Source organism: Triturus cristatus, chromosome 8 (assembly GCF_964204655.1).
Source record: "Triturus cristatus chromosome 8, aTriCri1.1, whole genome shotgun sequence".
NCBI classification, from domain to species: Eukaryota; Metazoa; Chordata; class Amphibia; order Caudata; family Salamandridae; genus Triturus; species Triturus cristatus.
Window position 1 is genome coordinate 1,055,489,071 of NC_140591.1, and position 27,216 is coordinate 1,055,516,286.

Here is a 27,216-nt window from a genome sequence, read left to right on the forward strand (position 1 = left end):
CAGCCATATTTGTGCCTAACTTATTGTGAAATGTTGATTTGTGCATATGTTCCTGACTTCTAATCTCATAAAGAGATTAGTAGAGTGTGTCTAGTAATAAATACATATATATTTGATATATATACCTGTGTGATGTCCTTTCATTTAGTAATTTAAGAGATTATAAGGTAAAACATGCTGCTTTACATTCCTCGAAAGACTTAGCCTGAAGGCTGCTCTCCACAGCTACCACTATGATAGCTTTCTTTAAAAGGTTGTCTTAAACCTATCTACCATAAGAGTCGAATTGTACTGGTGCAAGGTGGCCACTTTAACTAGAGACCAGCATATACCAGGCCAACTTCTCACAATGGTGAGGGCACCAGTTATATTTACTTGACATAACTGATCTGCAATATGCTGTAGCTCTGATGCCTGGTATTAATGTCTTTGGCACTTAGAAATTAATACAACATTGTATCGTCTTCTCTGATTTTACTGTCAATTTTGCTTGAGCATTATGAAAACCACAAGTGGATTAATATAACCTTAGAGCCTGATTTAGTGGGCTCTGCCGGCCATTAAAGGCCCGCTCCAGTGTTAAAGGTCCGAGCCGAAGGCCTTTAACAAGGGAGGGGGCCTTTAATGGCCGGTAGAGCCCACTAGGAGGGCTCTAAGGCTATTAGAACATTCCGCCCCAGAGGGCCGAATGTTCTAATTGGTCAAAACAAAGGCCTTTCGGAACCGAGGGGAAATCCCCTCAGACCCCGAGAGGCCTTTGTTCGAAGCAGCAACTGTGTATGAAAAACAACATTAGAATGTTGTTCTGCAGGCTACTCCCGGCCCAGAGAAAGCCCAGAGTACTCCATTGTCTGCAATGGCGTGCTCATCATTCTAATGTTCTGATATAACTAATGTTCAGTTTAAAATACAAATTTCATCAATGGGAAGGATTTGCTTATCTCATTTCAGAGCAACCTCTGGATATTCCGAAGCATGCCTTTAACACGGGAATGATTTTGGCGATCCTATCTTCAGCTGTTTTCCTGGTCTTTGGAGCTGCGTGTTTCACATTCAGAATCGATATAATATTATTATATAGGACTCTGACAGGAAGAGATGAGACAACATCAGGTAAGTTACGCATCTGTTTACATTCAGGTTAGCCATATGATAGGTAATGGAAGCCAAGTTGGAAAAAGTTTGGTAATAAATGAAGCATTTGTTTCTTTTCATCAATCCTTCCGATTCTTAATATCCACTATTAGGCATCGTTTTGAACTGGAGGGTAGTAACAACCTTCATCTAAACTGGGGAATACCACATGAGATTAGTGCGTCGATATATTTTAAGCTGTAATTGCTGGTTTAAAACACCCAACTGTAAAGTCGATCAACAACAAATTCGGACTTTTGGTAGAGAAATATTAGTAGAAATACTAAACAATCTGGGATAAATGCTTTGACGCAAATATTCTGGGAGTAGAATTTGAATTGCAATGTTTTAAACTCATAATATTGTCAGGGATTGAATGCTTAGATTTCAAATAAAAAGGTTTTCCAAGAAATAATTTCATTCAAAAGTACTACGTAAGCAACAGCTTCTGTAAGTCATTTTATTTTAATCTTTTTCTATAACTAAAACACCCTTGATGCCCTAAATAAAAGATAACGAGACAGACATCACATTAAAAACCCCACTACTAAATACACATTGGCCACAGAGAATGCACCACTAAAACAAAGGCTTCACGAACCTTTTGTTAAAACTGACTTTTAATTGTTTGGGGTATGATTGTGCACTGATCTGCAATTGGTCAAAATATTTAAGCTGAAAAAATAGGCTTTCCTGTTTTCAGTGCTTGTTTTTTGTGCATTCAAGTGAGTTTCTTCTGTGTTTTGCTACCTTTTAATAATCAGTGTTTAGTGTTTCGATGCCCAAAATATGTTCAATACATGAGGTTTTATCTATTGTTTACAGAAAGCAGTGCACAGATCCCCGACAGATCTAGCTATCACGCTGAGTTTTAATCATCATAAAATACCAGGGGTGCCCATCATATGGTGAGATTTTCCCTACCAAAATGCCATGGACACCCAGAAACATATCAAGATTGCCAAAAATACGTAATTATTGAGTACTATTGTAGCAGGGCCACCATTAGGCAAAAGTTATCCTCAATTAAAATTATGTCAGAAACTCACACCATGGCTCTAATTATAAACGCCCAAAAAGGGGCAGATATTTACAGCACTGGTGAAATAGGAATCCCAGGATTTAGAATTACATTTGTGTAATGTTGGCTTTCATTATGAAAATACAATAATGGGGAATGCATGTAGATGTTGGTGCTCACTGCTCCAAAATCCACACAATTTGTTCATAACTGGGCCTTTCCACCAATAAAGTTTGACAGGTTTGATGTCACGGCTCAACTTACCAGGGGATGATTGTAATGCACCGGGTAAATATGGGAAAGACATAACTGTAATATGTTTGGTAAAAAGAGTTACTAGACACATCACAGTTCTATGGGGCACTCACAATAAACCCTCTCAAGGACCGGCACTATTATGCCATGGTCCAAATATTATCAGGAATGGCCATAATATTGGCAGGCCACTATTATGGTAAGGATAGCTAGAATTCTGTTCAAAACAAAATTCACAATCTATAAAGAAAGGACCCAGGGTTGAACCCCCCTCCATTAGTGTCACTGACACATACTCTCTCTCTCTGTCTGACCAGAGTCCTGCGCTCAGGCCAATCTCTCTCTCTCTCTTCTCTCTGTCTCTCTCTAACCCTCCCATTCTTTGTATATCTCCACCCTCAGAAAACAATTTAGCACTACACATTGAGGTTGACCTGTGAATCATCTTCACCCTCTTTTCAGGTAGATTGCATTGTTTGAGAGACTTTTTCCACGGACCAAAAGTCCTCTCTCTTCCCTTTAATTGGGTGTGTCTAGGTTATGCAGTGAATAGTTGTGGGACTATAGGCCTGATTTATATTTCTGTCGATGGGGTACTCTGATGGATATCACGACCGCTGTATTTCAAGTATATTATATCCTATGGCACTAGTAATACGGCAGATGAGTTATCTGTCATGTTTGTGACGGAATGTCCCACCTCCAAACTCTAACCAGGACCTAACTGTTCACTATGACACCTATTTAATATTACATGAATTAAGTAATTGTTTTGAGGGATTCACTAAATTGAACCCTGAAATTTATAAACATGACTGAAAAACTTGAAACCCGATTTTGAGTTTAGCTTAGCTGACAGGATAGTCCAGAGGTGACGGAGTACCCTATCCACCAAACTCTCAGTCAGCCCACCCGATTTAGAGTCGGGCAGACCATTCTGTTTATGCCTGTAGAATAAAATGTACTCCATTGATGTAAACCATTCTCCAACATCATCTGACCATCCACCCTATTTAGAGTGGGAGTCAAATATCCTGGCAGTGAGGCACAGTAAAAATGAAAAATAAAATGACACCCACCCCATGGTGTTGGGGTCATTAGTTTTTTTAATTTCAAACAACCACTCACACTTTGGTAGTTTGCTCCCAGAAATGAAAAATCCTTTAATAGTTTGGTGTAAGCATCTGTCATCAATGACAGATGTGCACCAAACGTTTAAATGGCTTTGTATAAATTGCTTTCATGATGGTTCATTCAGATCTAGAAAGTTAACCACTGGGCTGGTGGTGAATTCTAAATTTGATGGGCTCAGTACAGGCAGCGTGGTGGATGTAAAGTTCTTTGCCACCCTGATTTCCATTACCCTGTCCACCAAATTCTAAATCAGCCCTTGGCCTTTGCTTTTCACATGAGGATGTTACATCAATTTTGGCAGCAGCACCAATACCAGGGGAAACCAATACCACCCAAGCACTATCCCAAGTAGAATTAGAGGGCTGGAAATCCTTGATGTAACTGAAGAATAATCTAAATACATGGGGCCCAAATTACAGAATATCTATGTGGTAATGCTGCTTCTCATTGTCTCTTAGCTTTAAATGAACATTTTATTTTTCTGATAATTCTGATAATAAACACTGCAAAAAGACTATCAGACACAAAGCTGTTTACCGTGCTGTCTAGAGGATCTGGCAGATACCCTTGACTCTTCCTAACAACACCTCACTTGCCACCAGTGCACGGCTGGCCCAACAAGTGCATTACTCCAAAACTACCTATCATACAATTACATTCTGCTTCCCTTTTGAGAGACTACTTGGGGACACTGCAGGGCAAAACAAAAAGGACAAACAATTGTCCCACGGGAGGAAATCAGACAGGGGATAATGAGGAGCATGACAAAATAACCCCATCCTGGATCAGACAAATCTGCAACCTAGTGGTAATTTCAGTAAAAGGACATGGAGTGATCTACAATTGAACTATTTAAAACAGAAGGCTGGGTTTTGTACCCACCAATATCACAACAAATTTAAATTGAGGTTTGAACTGTTGTAATTTTTCTAACATATCAAATTAAAAGCCTTCTTTTCTGAGAGGGAGAAAGTGGGTTGAGAAACAAATCTAAATTAATACCACCTGCTTAGCATACACCACCAGAAGCAATCGCTTTTTAGGTAAGTGTTATCAATTATTAGAAAATGGGTTTCTGGTTGACAGAGGTATGCACCATGGTCGGGTTAGTGCCTGGCGGGCTTTTTTTGGCATTCCCATAGCAGTGCCTTTAAAAATAGGCACCGCAGCGGGAACGCCCAGAAAAGTTCCTTCACCGCATGGACTTGAAAGTCCATGCCTTGCAGGAACTGTGTGCATGCACACAGGGGAGGCACATGTTGTGCCCCTCATACACAGGGCTTGAGGATCTTCGATTCCTCTCTGCCAGGGTTTTCATTGAGCAAGAACCGCCATGAAAATCCTGGCGGAGAGGAAACTCGTAATATGCTTGGCGGGACCACGGTAGTCCTACCAAGCACATTGTGCCCTCAGGACCACTGCACCACCTCCAGGGAAGGCGATTCCCTAGCTGCATTGGTGGTCAAATTGCCATTACACGGCCCGAGTGGTAATTGGGCGGTTGGAAGACCACCAATGCCGCACCACCACAAGTCTGGCAGTCCACAGACTGCCAGACTCATATTCAGGCCCTTAAAGATAACCTGTGTTTACCCTCTGGTAGCTTTGCACAGAACAGTCAGGCTAAACTTAAGTGGCAATGTAGAAAGTTACACACTGAAAACACCACAAAAAGACCCCACACCAGTTCCGGAACGTGTATATTATTTTTAACTAAATCAAGACCAAAATGACAAAATTCCAATGAGTTGAAGTCGAGATATGAATTTTTAAAGATTAAAAGTGTAAATAGAGCTTAGAAGCAATAAGCACCTATGGGGTTTATCTAGTCATACTAGACCTTGCAAATTCAAAAGTTCAGGCTGACTGCAATTGAGTGCGGGCTGGGTACAGGAGCCACGCAAGGCCCTCTGAACAAAATACCTTGATCCTGGTTGCAACAGCGAGATGCGGGGCACAGCTGAGCAATGTGTTGTGTCAGTCCCTGAAGTCAAGGTCGAGCGTCAGTTTTCTCCACACAAGGATGGCGATGCGTTGGTTCAGAAGATGAGGCATCGAAGCCGAGATGCGTTGGTTCCTAGTGTGATGTGGCAGTTTTCTCAAAGCAGTCAAGAGGATACGTCAATATTCTCACACTGTTGTGGCGGCGATGTAGTGGTTATGATGCATTGGTTTTTTAGGCGATGCACTGGTTCAGAGTGCAATGTTCTAGTTCTGTCCTCTTAACAACGGCAATGCATCGGTTCCACTGAAACGAGCACCTAGATCCACTTCCAATGGACCAGGCACAGGAGCAGGAGGTGAGGATTTCATATCCCTGAGTCTCGGAACAACAGGAGGCAAGCCAAAAAGTCCTTGGAGATCTGTGTTCAAAATGTAAATCCAGTTCTTCTGAAGCAGAGGGTAGCAGGCAGTAGGGCAGCACAGCAGAAAAGCAGTTCTTCCAGAGCAGAATCCAGAAGAGTGACATTCTTTGTAGCAGCACAACAGCTCTTCTTCCTGGCAGCGTTTACAGGTTCAGAAGTGTCTGATTTGGTGAGATCAGAGACCCTGCACTTATACCCAATTGTGCCTTTAAAGTGGGTGTGACTTCAAAGAAGGATCTTTGAAATGAGGTATTTTCTTCCTAGCCCATTATCCAGACTAACTACAGGGAATCAACATTTTGTATAGGACAGGGCACTGTCTATTTAAGTGTGTCAGCTCCTCCCTCCCATCCTGCCAGGTTGAGCCATCAGGATACAGATACGCACTCAGACCCACCTAGCCTTCGTTTGTGTGTGGCTGTTTACGGGGAATGCCCAAAGTGAAGCTGTCACACACCCCAGACGTGTATTGAACATGTATTGAAGGTAGTTTGCAGGCACACAAAACTTCGAGAGCAGAGAAATGCCAACTTTCTAAAAGTGGCATTTCTAAAATAGTGTTGTTAAATCCAACTTTACCAATAAAGACTCAATCAGAAATCACAGCTTAAAAGTGTAATAAGGAATTCCCAATGTTCGCCTATGAGAGGAGTAGGTTTCACAGTGGTGAAACACACATTTAGGAGTTTCTTTAACTACCAGGACATGCAAAACTTAAAAGTAGATGTCCTACCGTTTACTTACACAGCACTCCCTGCCCTGTGGGCTACCTAGGGTCTATCTTAGGAGTGACATATGTGTAATAAAATAAATATGAGTGTAAGGCTTGGAAGAGGTTTTAAATGCCATGTCAACATGGCAATAAAACTGCACACACAGTCTCTGCAGTGGCAGGGCTGAGAAATGTTTAAAGGGTTACTTGTGTGGGTGGAAGAATCAATGCTGCAGGCCCACTAGCAGTGTTTCATTTATAGGCCCTGGGCACAGGAAGTGCACTCTACTAGAGACTTACAGATACATTAAATATCCTAATTGTGGATGAACCAATGTTACCATGTTTAGGAGAGGGTCACATGCATTTTAGCACTGGTCAGCACCAGTAAAGTGCTCAGAATCCTAAGGTAAACAAAAATAATCAGCAAAAAGAGGAGGTAAGCAGACTGAAAGTTCGGGGAAAGACCACCCTAAGACTGTCAGGTTTAACATGTATCCCTCCCAGCCGAAAGGGGGAAGAGCTACCCAACCTCTGGGGAGTTCTCATCACTAAGGTGGAACCACCTAGGAGTACGATCAGTATTGGCATGGTCTACCCCTGGTCTTTGTTCCACCCTAAAGTCTATCCCCTTAAGGAAACGGATAACCTCAACAATTGTGGACTCTCACCCTTCACTTGCATTACCCATCTGAGCCTCTGGTCTGTCTGAATAAGGAAGTGAGCCCCAAACAGGTATGGTTTCAACTTCTTAAGTGCCCAGACCACAGCAAAGGTTTCCCTCTCAATAGCACCCCACCTTTGTTCCCTGGGAAGCAACCTCCTGGGGATAAAGGTTACAGGATGGTCTAGGCCCTCTTCATTAAATTGTGAAAGTACTGCCCCAATGCCATGCATCTGTCTGAACAATACATTCCCTGGAAAATCAGGGGCCTTGAGCACAGGGGCTGTGCACATAGCCTACTTTAGTGAGTCAAATCTTTTTTTGGCATGCATCTGTCCAAATCACATTCCTGGGCTGCTTCTTGGAAGAGGGAAACAATGGTGTCATATCCTTTGACAAACTTCCTTTAGTACCCAGTGAGGTCTAAGAAGGTACTTACCTCAGTTTGGGTTTTTCGGGGACTCCCAGGCCATGATAGTCTCTATCTTGGTCTGGAGGGGCTGCATCTTACCCCTTCCCACCACGTTCACCACAGACTCCTGCCCTATCTCGCACTCACGGGCCTTGATGGTCAGGCCTGCCTGTTGCAGAGGCTGAAGCACATCCTGAAGCTGTAAAAGATAGTCCTTCCAGCTGCTACTGAAAACCACAATGTCATCCAAGTAGGCAGCTCTGACAGCCCCTATTCCAGAACCTGGTTCATCAACCTCTGGAAGGTAGCAGGAGCATTTTGAGTCCAACGGGCATCAATTTAAACTGAGAGTGGCACTCTGGAGTGGATAAGGATGACCTCTCCTTTGCTTCTTTTGTTAGGGCAATCTGCTGGTACCCTGATGTAAGATCAAAGGCACTTAAGAAATAGGCAGCCCCTAACCTGTCTATCAGATCATCAGCCCATGGATGAGCATCAGTCATAGTGACTAAATTGAGCCCCCTGTAATCCACACAGAACCTGAGTTCAGATGTGGTGCCCAGTGGGGTTAGCTTTTGGAACCAGTATCACAAGGCTGGACCAGGGGCTACTGGAGGGTTGGTTCAATCACCACATACTCCAGCATTTTAGAAACCACATCTTTAATGATTAACCTCACCTTACCAGATAGCCTGCATGTTTTATGCTTGTCAGGGAGGCTGTATCCCAACTGGTGGCAGCCCCTATGCTGTTCAGGAGTAAGTGAAGGTTCATACCTTCCACTGATCCATCCTTCTCCTTAGAGGCTAATAGGTCAGCAAGAGGTTCCTTTCCTCTTCCTTCCCTCTATCTGACACCAACAGCATGGTGGGCTCAGACCTTTCAAATTGTGGTTTGAGACGGTTGACATGAAGCCCCCTATGGGGATGCCTGAGGGTCTTGGGGTCTACCAGGTAGGTGATCTCACCCTTCCTCTCAGCGTTCTCTTTGGGCCCAGTCCAACAATCTTGGAGGGCCCTGGGCTCCAAGGGTTCCATCATCCACAATTTCTGCCTAGGCTATAATTACACAGAGGTGGCATTTTGGTCACAATACTGCTTGATCACTTCCTGGTTGACTTGTAAGATGTCAGAAGATTGCTTCCACACCTTGGCCATGTGACGTCTGATGACCAGCATATACCTAACTACATCCTAGGGGAATCTTCCTGGGAACTTGCTCCCACCCCTCTTTCACCAAACTGAAAGGTCCTCTTACAGGGTGTCCATGCAAAAGTTCAAAAGGGCTAAAAGCAACCCCTTTCTGTGGCACCTCTCTGTAAGCAATGAAAAGGTATGGCAAGAGGACGTCCCACTTACACCACAAGGACCGAGTTAGGTCTCTGATCATGCCCTTCAGAGTCTTGTTGAACCTTTCAACAAGCGCATTGGTTTGTGGATGGTAGGGGGTGGAGAACTTGTAACTCACTCCACACTACTTCCATATTGACTGCATATAAGCAGACATGAAGTTGGTGCCCCGGTCAGACATCACTTCCCGGGGGAAACTCACTCTAGCAAAAATCCCCATTAGCACCTTATTCACTGCAGATGCAGTTGCAGTCTTCAGAGGTATGGCCTCTAGTTACCCTTTGGCATGATCCACCAGAACCAGGATAAACCTGTTGCCAGAGGCAGTCTGGAGATCTGTAGGCCCAAACAATGTTGATGTCCACTCTCAAAAAGGGTGTGCCAATGACAGACAAAAAATTAAGGAGGGCTTTCAGCCTTTGCCCTGTCTTGCCACTGGCCTGGCAGGTTACGCAAGACCTACAGAAAGCATCGGAGTAAGTCTTCCTCCTAGGTCAATAAAAATAAATGGGGGACAAGTCTTGCAAAGGTGTTGTCTTGTCCCAGATGTCCTGTCAGGGGTATGTCATGAGCCAGGTTCAGTAGGAAGATCCTGTAGCATTGTAGGACCACCAGGGCCCTTGTTACATGCACAAGGGCCTCTGGCTCACTGTAAATGAGGTTGTCCTCTCAGCAAATGTGATGACTCCCAGGAGCATCACCTGCTGCTTGGACTTCAGCTTGTTCCCTCATGCTCTCTATGGTTGGACACCCTCTCTGTGCTCTACAAAACTACTCCTTGGGGGGTCCTCCTTACACTTGCCATCCAGCAAGCTCTGGCAGGTCACCAAGGGGAGCAATGTCCCCTCAGTGGGTTCCCGGGGTGACCACCATAGGTACTCCATCTACCTAAACTGGTAGACATTTAGTGGCCGGATTCCGATTGCATCTGCCCTTCCCTTTCTTAGCAGCTGGCTGGGCCATTCTTCCAGGCTCTAGCCCTTCTTGACACCCATCCTGGGCAGCCATGGACCTGGTCATAGAACATATCCACCCAGGCAACCCTAACATTTCCAGGTGTGCCTTGAGCTCCACTTACTTCCTTGAAATGTGCCCAAGGTTATTGCCTAACAAACAGTTCACAAGTATGGCAGGGCTCACTTTCAGAAGACCTGAGTCCCCCCTCACTCAAATGGCGACAAGAGTCACTGGATAGTGACCTTCCCGGTTGTCAGTCACCACAACCTGGTGGAATGTATTGGGTATCATTTGCTCTGGGGATACCAGCTGACTCATTACCATAGTCACACTGACATCTGCGTCCCTCAGAGCCTCAACATCTCGCCCATTGATGGTATCCCATTAACTATACTTTGCATTAGGAACATCTCACTGTCACCCAAGGACACTAGGGTAACCTCACTGAACCCCCCTTCACTTTCTGGGACAAACTCCTCCCCTAGCACTATGCTCACCACACCTGGGAGTTCAGGCCCTTTTTGGGCACTTGATGTCCCCCCTTGTGGTGCTCATACTCAAAATACTCATAGCACTTGTGATTCTTTGGCTGACTCTGTCAGGGAAAGTCTTCTTCTGGTGGCCAGATTGGGAATTGGACCCTTTCACCTGAGAGTTGGTTTGGGGTCATTGAGAGAACTCCTTTTTATCTACCCCCTTTTCTTCTGTTTGAAACCCTGACCACCCTTTTGGAAGTCCCCCCAATATACTTTCTTGGAAACACTGGTACCGAACCAGATGCCTGCCTCCTCATCAAGCTTCGTGTTAGACCTGGCACCTTGGCGTGAGTCTCCCTTCCACTTTTTGTCGCTGTGCCTCATGTGTTTTTATGGTGTTGGCCGCTCAGAGCACTGTGCCACTGCCAACCAGTGCCACAGTGCAAGTGCTCCCTATGTAAAATGTAAATGTTGGTTGGATCCCATGATTGACTTATTTGGTTCACTATCAGACCCCAGCAAAGTGCACCAGGAGTGCCAGTGTGTGTAAATGCAAATACCGCTGGTGGGCTTGCCGCACTGGTTGTGCCACCCATAGGAGCGGCCTGGTAAAATATGTCTAAGGTCTGCCATTGCAGAACCTGCGTGCAGTCTGGTACTGACATGCTGACTGGTCAAGTGTCCACACTTGCCAGTCCCTAGAACCTTCCCTTAACTTCATATTAGTCACCCCTATGGTAGGCCCAAGGGCAGGGTGCATTGTAAGCATAAGGTAGGACAACTCCTGATAAGTGTGGCATGTCCTAATAGTGAATTACAGCCTTTTTCGTTGTTCACTATTGTAAGGCTACCCTGTTCTCATAGGCCAGAATGGGCTGTTAAGATTGTTACTTCCTATGATCCTAACAGGCCCAGTGAACATGGTAGAAGATCGAGTTTAGTATGCCTGAACTCAGAATAATAAGGTACATCTTTTAGTAAGGTTTATTTTAATATTCTGCGTTTGCAAATGCCGCTTTTAGAAAGCTGGCCTTTGCTTGCCTAACCATTTCAGCCCGCCTCTGCGTTCTGTGTATCTGCTGTCTGGCATGCGTGAGTGACAGGCCTGGGGAAGCCCAGATGGGCAGGGCTAGGTAGCCTGGTGGTGAATAGGACGATTGACAGGTAGATGGGTGGGAGGAGTGCACCTGGACTCTGAATAGATTTGTGCTCTGCCACCACAATGCCGGATCCGCCCCCTGTGGAGCGTCTGATGACCCTGCCCTGCACCCTGAATGAAGAAGCCTGCATTGCGTAAACAAAGTGCTCCAGAACTGGACTGAACTAGGCATGGGCCCCCCTGGCCTGGGAGAACACAAGAAATGTAGTATAAATGTAGGAGCCCTGCACCTAAGAAATCAGATCCTGCTACAAGACGAACCTCTGCCTGAGGAGAAGGAACCGGGAAAGCTGTGGGAGGAATACTGTCCCTGACCTGGGGGATTGGCCTGCAGTGGTTGCCCTGCTGCTGAAGGAGAGGAGAAAGATTGCTGATAAACTTTGCTTCAACTTGTGCTGTTTAAGATCTCCAAGGGCTTGTGCTGAGCTTGCCCCCTGAACGAAGTCCCAGGACCAGTGGACTTCACCGCCGTGTGAGAACGTAGGAAAACAGACTGTTTTCCCTGTAATCTGGAAGAGAACTGCTGCGTGCGCTTCCCGAACGAAGCGTACTTTCCCAAGATAAAGGTACTGTGCCCGATCGCACCACGAGGTGCACGCTCCCCCTTGAAGCGCCCGCCGAGCGAGTGAGACCCGTTCCCCCAACAGAACCGGGAACAAAGTGCACGGACCTTGTAACACTACGCTGAACTAAGAAATCTTTTTGCCAAGTAATATTGTGGGCCCGTTTTACACGTTATTGGGTCTTGTGATAATTCTGAAATCTATAAACAAAGTATATTTTTGATACACCCAGTGTGGAGTCCATTTGTGGGGGTGACATTGGATTGTTGTATGTGATCACAAATGCTTAACCATTATGCCTAAGATAACGTCTTGTCTGCTCGCGCCAAGCTACCTAGAGGGGTGAGCGGGGGTTATTATTAGAGTGTAACCCCTTACCCTGACTGGAAGAAGGACCCCCTGGTTGTCCCAGTTACTCACCTGTGCCACCCAGGGCATCCGGATTCTAACATTGGTGGTCCGCGGTGAGGATTCCGAATGTGCATTTGTGATTTATGTACAGCAACTGTTTGTGAAACACCACATAGTGAGTACAGACCCATAACGTAGCCACATACTTGTTTAAATTTTCGTTTTGCTGGAAATCGCCATTGTTGGAAGAAACCATGCCTGATTCAGTCACTGTGGAGAGAGCAGCATCTGTCGTCTCTGAAATTGAGGATGTTGACTGGGAAGAGGAGAGACTAGAGAGCTACACCAAGGCCCAGCTGAAGGGTTTCTGTAAAAAGTTCAAAGTCCCCACTGTTGGATGCAAGCTCAAGGAAGATCTACTCAAGGCGCTGAGGGCCGGGATTGAGTCAAGGGCACCTGGAGATGTGGTAGTTGTTGAACCAGCAGAAAGCATCCGGAGTTTTGGAAGAGGCCTGTTGCCAGGAGAATTGGCAGACAGGAAAGAAACCAGGATGCATGAAATGGAGATGGCAAAACTTAAATTGAGGGGGCAACTAGAGCTAGAAAGCAAAAAGCTGGCTCTGGAAGAGAGAAGAATCCAAATGGAGCATGAAATGAAGTTGAGGGAATTGGATCTGAAAGCTAAAAGTTTAGAGTCTACTCCCTCTGGTAGCAGCACACCGTCAGTGCAGGCAGAATCAAGGGTGTACATACCCAAGGATGTGGTTAATGAATTTTTTAAGAATGATGACATAGGGCAGTGGTTCAAGGCCTATGAGGTAGCCATGTCTTCTCACTGGGTCCCTGAGAAAGATTGGGGAGCAAGGTTGTGGGGACGGTTCCTTAGTGGGGGCGGGACACACTGCTAGACGTACCCTCAGATGTTTATAATTCTTATCCCCATATGAAGGCAGCATTGATGAGTAGGTATGGGTTGACCCCTGAGTTGTATACACAAAGGTTCAGGGGTTGCACTAAGATTCCTAACAGTACGTATGTGGAGTATGTAACTTTTTTTTGCAGAGCACTGGATGGTTGGGTGAAGGGTAGCAAGGTTGATGATTTTCAAGGGCTTCTTGATTTAATGGCTTGGGAGCACTTGTCCAGTAATTGTTTTCCTGTGCTACGCCAACACCTGATTGATAGCAAGCTGACTAACCCTAGGAAGCTTGCTGAGGAGGCGCACCGCTGGGTCAGTACCAGGGTCCACAAGGGTCATGTGGGAGATTCCGCCAAAGGTGGGCAGGGTCCACAGCAGAAGAGTGGGGGGGACAGAAGTAACCAGAGTGAGTTCCCAAAAAGGCCCCAAAGTAATCCCCAAGGGAACCAAGGGAAAGGTTCTCAGCCTCCCCCACCCCTGAGACCGACCGGGGCCTCGACAGGTCCCCCTGTTCAGAAGGGGCCCCTAAAATGTTACAAGTGTGGTAACCTGGGGCATTTTGCCTCTGATGTAAAGTGTCCTTTGTATGGTAAACCAGCACCCACTGGTGCTCCACCCCGGCAGGTGACTAGTGTAGCCTTGGGGGCGGAGATGGGTGACCAAGGTGGGTGGGGTCCCAAAGAGATGTCCCTTGTCTCATTAGAAGACTGTGAAGTGGTCCCCCAAACCCAACTGCCTGAGAACACTAAGAAGTACAGGCAATGGGTGACCATAAACAGCCATAGAGTGGAAGCTCTGAGAGATACAGGAGCCAGTGTGACAGCTGTCAAGTGTCACCTGGTGTCTCAGGAGCAGGTTGTCCCAGGAGCATTCTATCCAGTTGTTGCCGCTGACAACACAGAGAGTCACTGCAAGGTGGCTCAGGTTCCCTTTGAGTGGGGGGGGGGTCTCTGGTACTCTTCAGGTAGCTATGAGGCCTGCCATGCCTGCAGACTGTCTGTTAGGGAATGGTTTGGAGAGCTCACCTTGGGCTAAGGTGGAGCGGAGTGCTCACCTGGAGATGTTGGGTATGCCGATTGGGCGTGTGTCACCACACGGTCCATGGCAGCAAGTAGAGGTGCTCAAGAGGTCCGGGAGCCTGAGAGGGAGGCCCAGGGACCGGCCTTAGAGAGAAGGAGCAGGGGGCACGGGAAACCGGCCCCTGAAGTTCCCACGGTCCAGGAGGAAGCAGACCTTGCGGGGGATGCCCTGGAGCCTACAGGGTAACAGATAGCTGAACTGGGAGACCTGCCTGAGCTGACCCATTGGCAGCAGGAAGGAGGTGCCTCCAGGGAGGACTTTTGTAAGGGGCAGAAAGAATGCCCTTCTCTCGTGGGTATGCGGCAGCAGGCTGCAGACCAGGCCGCAGGTGATCAGTCTGGGTCACATTTCATTTACTGGGAGAACGACCTCCTGTATACAGAGCCTAAGGTTGCTGAGCCTGGGTCAGCCCATGCGCTGGTGGTACACCAGGGCTTCAGAGCCTTCCTACTGGGGCTGGCTCACGATCTGCCATTGGCAGGGCATTTGGGGCAGGACAAGACCTTTGAAAGGCGTGTCACCCACTTTTATTGGCTTCAAATGTGCAGGAGTTCAGACACTCACTGCAGGACATGCCAGACTTGCCAGGCAAGTGGGAAGAGTGGAAGGAAGCAAAAGGCTCCACTCCAGCCATTCCCTGTGGTCGGTACACCATTCCAGCAAGTGGGGATTGACATTGTAGGGCCACTGGACCCCAGGACAGCCATGGGCAATAGGTTCATCCTGGTCCTGGTGGACCATGCCACCCGGTACCCGGAAGCCCTCCCTCTGAGGACAGTGATGGCCCCTGTGGTGGGATGTGCACTGATGGGAATTTTCTCCAGAGTAGGATTCCCTCCTGAGATGGTGTCTGACCGGGGTACCAATTTCATGTCCAAATACATGAAATTCCTTTGGCAAGAGTGTGGTGTAACCTACAAGTTCACCACCCCTTACCACCCCCAAGGAAACGGGTTGGTTGAGAGATTCAACCGAACCCTCAAAGGCATGATAATGGGCCTAGAAGGACCCATGAGGCGTAAGCGGGACGTCCTCTTACCATGCCTTCTCTTTGCTTACCATGATGTGCCACAGAAGTCTCTAGGGTTCAGCCCCTTTGAGCTCCTGTATGGCCACCCAGTGAGAGGACCTCTAAGTCTGGTCAAGGAAGGCTGGGAGCAATCTCCCAGGAAACCTCCCCAGAATGTATATAGCTGCATGCTGGCCTTCAGGAATCAGACTAGGCGATTCAGGCAACTTGCTGAGGTAAATCTGGAAGCCAGCCAGGAGGAGATGAAGCGGTGGTACGACCTGAATGCCACTCTGGTTGAGCTTCAGCCTGGACAGAAGGTGTGGGTCTTGGCCCCCGTGGAGCCTTGTGCGCTGCAGGATAAGTGGACCGGTCCCTTTGAGGTGGTGGAGCGCAAGAGTCCTGTTACCTATTTGGTGGACTTGAAGTCTCCTAGGAACCCCTTAAGGGTCCTACATGTCAACCGCCTCAAGCCCCACTTGGAGAGGTCCCAAGTGGGCATGCTCTTGGCAACAGATGCTGGGACGGAAGAGGAGACCGAGCCTCTTCCTGACCTCCTGTCAGCCCAGGAGCAAGATGGGTCAGTGGATGGTGTCATCCTCTCTTCCGCCCTGACCCCTGAGCAACAGAATGATTGTCGCCAGCTGCTGGCACAATTTTCTGATCTGTTTTTCCTGGTTCCCGGTGTCACTGATTGGTGCGTCCATGATGTGGACACTGGGGATAGTACACCTGTGAGGCACAAGGCCTACAGAGTGACTGACAGGGTGAGGGCCTGCATCAAGGAGGAGGTCTCCAAGATGTTTGCACTCGGGGTAATTGAGTCCTCAAGCAGTCCTTGGGCCAGCCCAGTGGTCTTGGTCCCAAAGGCTACAGTGCTGGGAGCCACACCTGAACTCCGGTTCTGTGTGGACTACAGAGGACTCAATTCAGTCACAAGGACTGACGCACACCCCATCCCCAGAGCTAATGAGCTCATAGATCGGCTAGGGGCTGCCAACTACCTCAGCACGTTTGATTTAACGTGTGGGTACTGGCAGATCGCCTTGACCGATAGGGCCAAAGAGAGGTCAGCATTTTCCACCCCAGATGGGCACTACCAGTTCCGGGTTATGCTCTTTGGGATGAAGAATGCCCCTGCCACCTTCCAGAGGTTGGTCAACCAGGTGTTGGCTGGACTGGACTCGTTCAGTGCTGCCTACCTGGATGACATCGCAGTGTTCAGCTCCACTTGGGAAGAACACCTGCGTCACCTCTGGGAAGTGTTGATGGCGCTGCGGAGGGCAGACCTCACGATCAAGGCGAGTAAGTGCCAGATCGGGCAGGGATCCGTGGTGTTCTTGGGGCACCAGGTTGGGAGCGGCCAGGTGGCGCCCCTTCAACCCAAGATAGAAACCATCCTGAATTGAGAGTCGCCCAAAACCCAGACAGAGGTGAGAGCCTTCCTAGGTCTCACCGGGTACTACAGGAGGTTTGTCAAGGGGTATAGCAACATTGTTGCACCCTTGACAGCGCTGACTTCTAGGAAGCAGCCCAGGAAAGTGATTTGGACTGACACCTGTCAGAAAGCTTTTGAGGCCCTGAAAGCTGCTATGTGCACGGCGCCCGTGCTCTTGGCTCCCAACTTCTCCAAAGAGTTTATCATTCAGATAGATTCTTCAGAGCATGGTGTGGGGGCTGTTCTTTCACAGATTAATGAGGAGGGCCTAGATCAACCTGTAGCCTTTCTTAGCAGGAGGTTACTTCCACGGGAACAGAGATGGAGTGCTATTGAGAGTGAGGCATTTGCTGTGGTCTGGGCACTGAAGAAGCTAAGACCATACCTGTTTGGGTCTCACTTCCGGGTTCAGACAGACCACAGGCCTCTCAGATGGTTGATGCATATGAGGGGTGAGAATCCAAAGCTGTTGAGGTGGTCCATTTCCCTACAGGGTATGGATTTCACGGTGGAACATCGCCCTGGTACAGATCACACCAATGCTGACGGTTTGTCCAGATTTTTCCGCCTTAGTGATGAGGAACTCCCTGGGGTAGGGTAGTTCTCCCCACTTTTCAGCTGGAGGGGACACGTGTTAGACCTGGCACCTTGGCGTGAGTCTCCCTTCCACTTTTTGTCACTGTGCCTCATGTGTTTTTATGGTGTTGGCCGCTCAGAGCACTGTGCCACTGCCAACCAGTGCCACAGTGCAAGTGCTGCCTATGTAAAATGTATATGTTGGTTGGATCCCATGATTGGCTTATTTGGTTTACTATCAGACCCCAGGAAAGTGCACCAGGAGTGCAAGGGCGTGTAAATGCAAATACCGCTGGTGGGCTCGCAGCACTGGTTGTGCCACCCACAGAAGCGGCCTGGTAAAATATGTCTAAGGTCTGCCATTGCAGAACCTGCGTGCAGTCTGGTACTGACATGCTGACTGGGCAAGTGCCCACACTTGCCAGTCCCTAGAACCTTCCCTTAACTTCATATTAGTCACCCCTATGGTAGGCCCAAGGGCAGGGTGCATTGTAAGCATAAGGTAGGACAAGCCCTGATGAGTGTGGCATGTCTTAATAGTGAATTACAGCCTTTTTCGTTTTTCACTATTGTAAGGTTACCCTGTTCTCATAGGCCAGAATGGGTTGTTAAGATTGTTACACCCTATGATCCTAACAGGCCCAGGGAACATGGTAGAAGATCGAGTTTAGTATGCCTGAACTCAGAATTATAAGGTACATCTTTTAGTAAGGTTTATTTTAATATTCTGCGTTTGCAAATGCCGCTTTTAGAAAACTGGCCTTTGCTTGCCTAACCATTTCAGCCCGCCTCTGCGTGATGTTTATCTGCTGTCTGGCTTGCATGAGTGACAGGCCTGGGGAAACACAGATGGGCAGGGCTAGGTAGCCTGGTGGTGAATAGGACAATTGACAGGTAGATGGGTGGGAGGAGTGCACCTGGACTCTGAATAGGACTGTGCTCTGCCACCACAATGCCGGCTCCGCCCCCTGTGGAGCGTCTGATGACCCTGCCCTGCACCCTGAATGAAGAAGCCTGCATCGTGTAAACAAAGTGCTCCAGAACTGGACTGAACTAGGCAAGGGCCCCCCTGGCCTGGGAGAACAAAAGAAATGTAGTATAAATGTAGGAGCCCTGCTCCTAAGAAATCAGATCCTGCTACAAGACGAACCTCTGCCTGAGGAGAAGGAACCGGGAAAGCTGTGGGAGGAATACTGTCCCTGACCTGGGGGATTGGCCTGCAGTGGTTGCCCTGCTGCTGAAGGAGAGGAGAAAGATTGCTGATAAACTTTGCTTCAACTTGTGCTGTTTAGGATCGGCAAGGGCTTGTGCTGAGCTTGCCCCCTGAACGAAGTCCCAGGACCAGTGGACTTTACCACCGTGTGAGAGCGCAGGAAAACGGACCGTTCCCTGTAATCTGGAAGAGAACTGCTGCGTGCGCATCCCGAACGAAGCGTACTTTCCCTGAAGCTTGCACCCGCTGTCCTGCCCGAACAACGTGATTGTGGCCCCTCTACAAGCCGTAGCTTGCACCGCAAAGAAGGGTCTCACCCAGCCTGAGCACCGTAACTATTGGCCCCTACGAGTCGCAACTCGCACCGTAACGGAAGGACTGTGACCGTATTTGCTTTACCCCCCTACGAACCACCTTGTTTGCGTACGTGCCTTCCCTCTGCTTTTGGGAAAGCCGCTGCGCGCGTGGTGGTCCCGTGCGTCTCCCCTGTGAGGAGCGTACGAGTGTTTGTGCCCCGCAGCATGATCTTCAGTTTACCCCTCACCGGCACAGCGCGAACGCCGCAACCCGCTGGAAAGTGCCCCCGGATGCCCCTGAGCCTGCATGCCCAAGGTCGCCAAGTACCGTAGTATGCATCGCCAGGACGACCCCGCATCAGAGATCGCACTGAATGCCACGCAGCCTTCGTGCCGACTTCCACAATATAAAGGTACTGTGCCTGATCGCACCACAAGGTGCACGCTCCCCCTTGGAGTGCCCGCTGAGCGAGTGATACCCGTTCCCCCAACAGAACCGGGAACGAAGTGCACAGACCTTGTAACACTACGCTGAACTAAGAACTCTTTTTGCCAAGTAATATTGTGGGCCCGTTTTACACGTTATTGGGTCTTCTGATAATTCTGAAATCTATAAACAAAGTATATTTTTGATACACCCAGTGTGGAGTCCATTTGTGGGGGTGATATTGGATTGTTGTATGTGATCTCAAATGCTTAACCATTACGCCTAAGATAACACCTTGTCTGCTCGCGCCAAGCTACCTAGAGGGGTGAGCAGGGGTTATTATTAGAGTGTAACCCCTTACCCTGACTGGAAGAAGGACACCCTGGTTGTCCCAGGTACTCACCTGTGCCACCCAGGGAATCCGGATTCTAACACTTCCTGGAGTCAGTTAGCTTGCTATCAACCAGGTGTTGGCACACCTCTGGAAAACAAATATCAAGCATGTGCTCCTTCAGAATTAAGTTGTACAGCCCTGAATAATCATCAGCCTTCTTGACCCTCACCCAGCCCTTCAGTTTCTTGCTGGCATAGTCAATGAAATCCACCCATGACTGTGCTGAGATCTTATGGCTGCTCCTGAATCTCTGCCTATATTTCTCGGGGTCAGACCAAACTTACTGACCAAAATGGCTTTCATTGCAGTGTAGCGTGCCTGTTCCTCCACCTCCTTGGTTAAGAGTGTGAGCCTCTCCACTCTAGGCATGTACCTTCTGCAAACTATGCCCCCAGGACTCCTCAGGAACCTTGTATACCCTTAGAGCCACTTCATAGACTGCTAACCATTTATCTATGTCATCATCTGCCACATAACTGGGACCCAAGTCTTTTGGTATGCGGACCCTCACTTCACCAGTGGCCACAGTAGATACGCTGCCACTATTTCTGCTGGCCTCCACCTGAAGTACTCTAATACCTAGCTCTCTGAGGTGTAGCTTATGGGCTATATTCCTCTCCTTCACAGCTAGCCTCTTCTCAGCTAGAGGTGGCTCATTTTCCAGTTTGGCAAGTTTTTGCTCCTGCTCTAATTTGGCAAGCTCCAGATTCAGCTTCTCCCCCCCTCCTGTCCTCCAGGTCTTCTGGGTAAAAGTTCCTGGATGATACACTGCTCCCTTCTCTGGGGAGCCACTGCTCCTGGTAGGTTGTTGTTGTCCCCCTGCTCCACAGATAGTCTCAGATTCTCCTCTGAATCCAGGATCAGCTCTCCAGCATCCTCCATCTCCTTATCATCTTCTTCTGGGGTCACAGGCCCTGCATTGCGAGCGTCTGCCCAGGCTCTCAGCGCCTTTTGCAGCTTCACCTTCCAAGTGAAGCCTTTAGTAGATAGCTCAACCCCACTTTCAAAACTCATTGAGCTGGACCACAGTGTAAGTCTCCAGCTTGGCCAGCTCAAAATCCATCTTTATAGGTGCAGATGCTGCTTCTCCAGACAGTGACATGATTTTAGGAAAAATTTAAATTTGCAATCACGGAGAATTGGAAAGGGTTCAAATTGGTCTATAAATGGAGTAGTAGTGCACACCAAGTTACTGTATGGCACTACACAAATACAAGGCCTATCAACAACGCTGATCACCAATGTTAGAAAATGGGTTTCTAGTTGGCAGAGATACAAACCCTGTCCAAGCAGGAACCACTATCCTAGTCAGGGCAATTTAGATGCACACTAAATGATAACCTGTGCTCATCCTCTGATAGCCTGGCACAGAGCAGTCAGGCTTAACTTAAGAGGCACTGTGAAAAGTATTTGTGCAACACTTCAAAGAGTAACACAGTGAAATCAGCATGAAAAGACTCCACACCAGTTTAGAAAAATCAATATTGTTTATAGAAGTAAATCAAGACCAAAGCAATAAAAATCTAATGAGTAGAAGTCGAGAAATGCATTTTTAAATATTAAAAGTGTCAATAGCACTTAGAAGCAATAAGTCTACGGGGGTTATCTGGTCACGTTAGACCGGGTCAAAGTCAAGAGTTCAGGCCAACCACAATGGAGCATAGGGGCCATGCTAGGCCGGCTGAACAAGATACAGTGGGGCCGATTCGCAGAACTAATCTGAGATGAAATCCTAAACTTACTACTTTTGGTATACACAGAAGGGATTTAGTAGTAGTAAAGTTAGGACTCCTAACTTTACTACTACTAAACTGAGACAAAATCCTAACTTTACGACTTTTGGGATTCACAAAAGGCATTTAGAGGTAGTAAAGTTAGGAAAGTAATGTTAAAAAAACATTCTATTATGAATTAAAACATTAAACTATTTAAAAATCTTTAAACTTTAATTTCCCACTCCAGTCAGTGCAACTGTAGGAAAAATGTTGGCTAGCGGAGGGGTAATTATTACTATTCCCACTCCAGTGAGTGCAAAAGTAGGGAAAGTGTTGGATAGCAGAGGGATAAAATTTACTATTCCCACTCCAGTCAATACAACAGTAGGGAAAGGGTTGGATAGTGGAGGAGTAAGAATTTCTATTCCCACTCCAATGAGTGAAACAGTAGGAAAAGTGTTGGATAGCGGATGGTTAAAATTTACTATTCCCACTCCAGTGAGTGCAACAGTAGGGAAAGTGTTGGACAGCGGAGAGGTAAAAATGACTATTCCCACTCCGAGTGTAACAGTAGGGAAAGTGTTTGATAGCAGAGAGGTAAAAATTACCATTCCGAACTCCAGTGAGTGCAACAGTTGGGAAAGTGTTGGATAGCGGAGGGATAACATTTACTATTCCCACTCCAGTCAGTGCAACAGTAGGGAAAGTGTTGGATTGCAGAGGGGTAAAAAATAGTATTCCCAATCCAGTTAGTTAAAAATAACAAACAAACAAATTAAAAAAAAAAATACATGAAAAATATATAAATATGTTAAAAATTAAAATACAAATGTATTTAAGATTAAAAATTTTAAAATCATATTATAATGTTAAATACAATTGACAAATACCTTCAAATACTATATTAAATATTATAAAAGATTATTTAAAAAACTAATATTATTTTTAGTTAGAAATTAATTAGAAACAAAAACATTATTACATACATTTAGTCTATTTAATTCCTACCCTATTAAACCACACAATTTACAACCCACATCTCAATTAAGAAAAATGTACTTCCATAATTAACATAAGTAATTATCAATTAAAGGGATATTATTAATTAAACACAAATTAAAACAATAAAAATAATTAACTTCCCACCCTTTACCCCTATAATCCCCATAACCCACAGCAAAATTAAAGTGTAAAATAAATAAATACACAATTAAAATGTATTTTCAATTAAAAAACGAATAGTTTTCAACAACTAATTATGAAATGAGGAAAATTAATTTACTCCCCACAATTTACCCCTGTAAAACCAAAACCCACACACACAAAATTAAACAATTACCCTAATTATCAATGAATTAATATTAATGATCAACTAATTATTAATTAATTAAACATTACTTCCCACCCTTTACCCCTATAAACCCCACAACCTACACTTTAAATTAATTACGCAATTTCCTTATCTAAAATTTCCAATTAATTAATTGATTTAATTAAAAGCTAATTATTAATTAATTGGACATAAATTACATTCCACGCTTTACCCCTATAAAGCCCACAACCCACACCTAAAATGAATTACACAATTTCCATATTTAATTTTCAATTAATTAATTAATAATAATTAACTAATTATCAATTAATTAAAAATAAATTACTTCCCACCCTTTAGCACTATAAACCTCACAATCTGCACCTAAATAAAGTACACAAATACCATAATTAATCATCAATTAATCAATTAATATTAATAAAAATCAATTTATAATTTATTAAAAATAAATTACTTCCCACAATTAACACTATACAATCTCAATTAAATAAATACTAATAAATAAAAAATAATCATTACTTTATTATAATTAAATCACTTCCCACTCTATTCCCCTATAAACCCCCAACCTGCTACAGGAATAAAAAATGCAAAATTGAATTAAAATAAAATTGCTAAGTACAAAAAATGTAACACATATATTAAAAAACATAAATAATACTTAAACTAATAAAAAAATCGATGTTTTAAGCAATTATATTTTTAGAAACGATATTAATGACTTCCATATAATTTTAAAAACTATGGGGTCTATTAAGATGGCAGTCAGATGGCCGCTTCCGGGCCGGCAGTGGCAACCGCCGGGCCGACGGCGGTCATCCGGACGCGATTGCAACCCAGAAAACTGCCGGTCCCATTAGCATGGCGGTCACGGCCACAGCGGTGAGATTTTCTGCCTGCCACTTTTCCGCCAGTAGCAGTCCGCACGCTTGCCTGGTGGGTGGAGCGGGACCGCTAAAATGGGACAGGTGCTGGGCCAGGCTCTGCCGGCATGATTATGATGCCGGCGGTAGTCAGCCTTTCCGCAGCGGTGAAACCGCCATGGAAAGGTATGCGGAGAATGTCTCCACGGACCCATTGCAGGCCCCAATGTGTTTGGGGGGGTGTGGGTGCACTGGGGGGTCATGTCCCTGTACCAGGTGGCAGGCACTGAGCAGTGCCTGCAACGCAGTGCAGGGTTAGGCTGGACATGCTTTTTTGGACATTGCGGCGGTGCTGCTGGCAGCAGCAACCACTGCAATGTTAAAAGCCACGATCGTACCGCCGCGGTCATATTTCGACTGCGGAGCATACTAATTGGACCGGCACTTATGCCGCGGTCCTAGCGGGTGGTGTTTTCCCACTACCATGGCAGTTGGAGTGATTTTCCGACCGCCATCCTAATAGACCCCCTATATTTCTTACCTTAAAATTGATATCCCTGACCATGATATTCTTGCTGTCAATATTTCTGAGTCACAACATTTACAACTCAATATTTGTGTAAGTCCACATTTCTAACCCAATATTTTGTCTAAATACCACAGGCTTCAGAGCAGCGCTTTGGGCACCAGCACTCTTTCTTTTTCAAATTAAACACTGCAAACAGTCTATCACACTACCTTATCCCAAATTGTCACAGAGGCAGGAAAGAGTGGAATGAGAATTCAAGTGGCTGAAAGATGAAGCTGCGCTGTGAAATAACATGGACCCTATGACGTCAGATCCATGCTGATCCACTGCGCAGCTTAATTTTTCGCCTTCCTAATCGAGTGTTTAAGAAAGGAACTGCAAATGAACCACTGGCAAAGGAGGAGCTGAAGTGGAACTCAAGTAGGCAGCAGAAGGTTTCATTTGTGTGTGCATGAGGGTAAGACGGTGTGTGTGTGTAAAAAGAATGAGTGGAAGAAAGAGTGGAGGTGAGACAGTGAGTAAGACAGTGAGTATGGGTGAGCATGCGAGTAAACCTGTGAAAGCATGAATAAAGCAGGCAATGTGAGTCAGTGAGTGAGACAGCGTGATAATATGAGTGAGACAATGATTGCGACTGAGTGAGACAATGAGTGAGACAGTGATAAAGGGGGAGTGAGGCAATGGAGGAAACACTGTGAGACAGTAAGTGAGACAGTGTTTATATGTGAGAGAGACAGTGAGCTAGATTGCTTAAGACAGTTTGTGAGATAGTAAAAGCAAGTGAGCCAGTGAGGGAGAAAGTGTGACAGTGTGAGCATGTGAGTAAGGTAGTAAATGGCAGTGACTAAGACAGTAGGGAAAACATGTAGGACAGTGAGTGAGACAGTGTGGAGCATGCAAATCAGCCACTAAGTGTGATTTAGTGACTGTGAGGGAGACAGTTGATGATAATATGTGAAACCATGTACAATACTGAGTGAGATTTTGAGACAGGGACTGAGTGTGCACATGTGAGTGAGACAGGTAATGAGTAATAGGAACAGTGAGGCATTGATTGACACATTGAGTGAGTCAGCTAGTGAGACTGTGTGAGACAGTAAGTGCACCAGAGAGGCAATGAGTGAGACAATAAATGAGACATTGTGAGCATGTTAATTAGTATGAGTGAGAAAGGCAGGCAGTACACGAGGCAGAGGGAGCACAAGTGAGAAAGTGAGTTAGTGTGTAGATGTGAATGAAACACTGAGACAACGAATCAGACAGTAAATGAGACAGGGTGAGCATTCAAGTGACACAACGAGTGGCAATGAATGGGCCAGTAAGTTAAGGCCGTGAGTGATACAGTGTGAACATGTGAAACAGTGAGTTAGGCAGTGAATGAGACATTGCCATCCTGTGAGTGAGACAGTATTGGAGATTTTTTGAGAGGTGAGAGTTTGTGTTGCTATGCTTGCAAGTGAACCACCCGCCCTGACAAACTGGAGGAAATACTTGGCTTACGGATGCATCCCTGGCACATGCTGCTGGTTTATTGGAGGTAATTCTTGGCAAAAAGTGGGAAAGCCATGTCCTATGGGGGTTGTCAATCATGTAAAAAGGGGGTCCTGACCTACTGGAGACAATGCTGACTTCGGTCTTCCATATTTTAGGGCCACCATTATTTCGAGCACTGGCAAATTGTAATTTAATCTTGGGAAAAGGAGTGAATCCATGGCATATGGAGGACACTCACAACAACAGATTTTGGAACATTCTCAAAAACAAATAGAATTCAGAGTGCACCTGATTATCACCTGAACAGGTGAAAATTCATTTTATTTTTCCCTGGGTGAGTGAAGCTTTTCAACAAGCACGTCAAGCTCCTCAAAGAGCAGTTGCGGTATTAACAAAGCATAATAGTGTTTTTTAAAGTTCAAGCTGTTGTTCCACTGGTAGTTGTTGTATTGTGGGCCCTAGGCCCACATGCTGGTAAATGATTGACACAGACACCTCAGTAGAGTACTGGAAACTAGCCACGAGCACGTGCAGTCAGGCTCTTTTATTTGCGGGATCACCGGACTGGTGATGCCTGTGTTGGCTGCTTGAGGGTGTGTGTGTGTGTGGGCCAGCCCTCGATGGAGTGGCTGGCAGAAACACTAGACTGTGTCCAGCAGGACACAAAATTCCTCCCAAATTTTATTAAAAAGAAAAACGACAGACAAGAGTCCAACCTATGGGAAGGAATGAGAAGACAACTAAAAATAACTGAGGTTTCACAGTTCAGAGATGTAACTCGCAGGACAGCGGTGGACAGGTGCAGCTGGGAGTACCCGGACATCTTGACACATGTCCATACTTTAACCAGGCATATCTGGACGCAAACACAGTGCTATTGAAGTCCAGACATTTCAGCTTGGCGCCAGTTGTGTGATAGTCCACCTATGTGTTTGTTCGTCTAGCATACTCTTGCTGTGAGGCAATTAGTGTCTTATAGTTCAAAATAGGTGCATCCGGAGTGTAGATGGAGTCCATTGTAAAACACCTGACGCTTGATCCCTTGACGACAGTCTTGGCATTCTGTGACCTGGCTACTTCCTGGAATCCATTGTTGGGGCAGAGTAAAGTCCATCTCTCATGCTCAGTGAGGCTCCTTGGATGAGTTTCCACAGGACTGCATATCGACTCTGACTTTGGAGCCACTGCCTAGTCACTCATGGAAACTTCAGGGGTGGATGTGTCCTCGTCAGAACATGTTCTCTCTACCAGGATCAGGACATGTGCCAGTTAAACAGATGGTCACTGTATCTTCGGATCGTCGCTCTGTATGGCAATGGTGCAAGACTCCAGTTGGGGTACTTAATGCTCCAGGGATGGTAGTGATTCACATAGCAG

General features: G+C 46.2%; 1 protein-coding gene across 1 annotated transcript in view; it reads left to right on the forward strand.

The window, feature by feature from the left end:
- LOC146805371 (interleukin-18 receptor 1-like) overlaps positions 1-27,216 on the forward strand; it is a 366,176-nt gene that overhangs the window by 274,600 nt on the left and 64,360 nt on the right. The window contains exon 8 of the mRNA XM_085622593.1: positions 952-1,113. Coding sequence (XP_085478719.1) covers positions 952-1,113 — 162 coding nt within the window. The remainder of the gene's footprint in view (positions 1-951; positions 1,114-27,216) is intronic.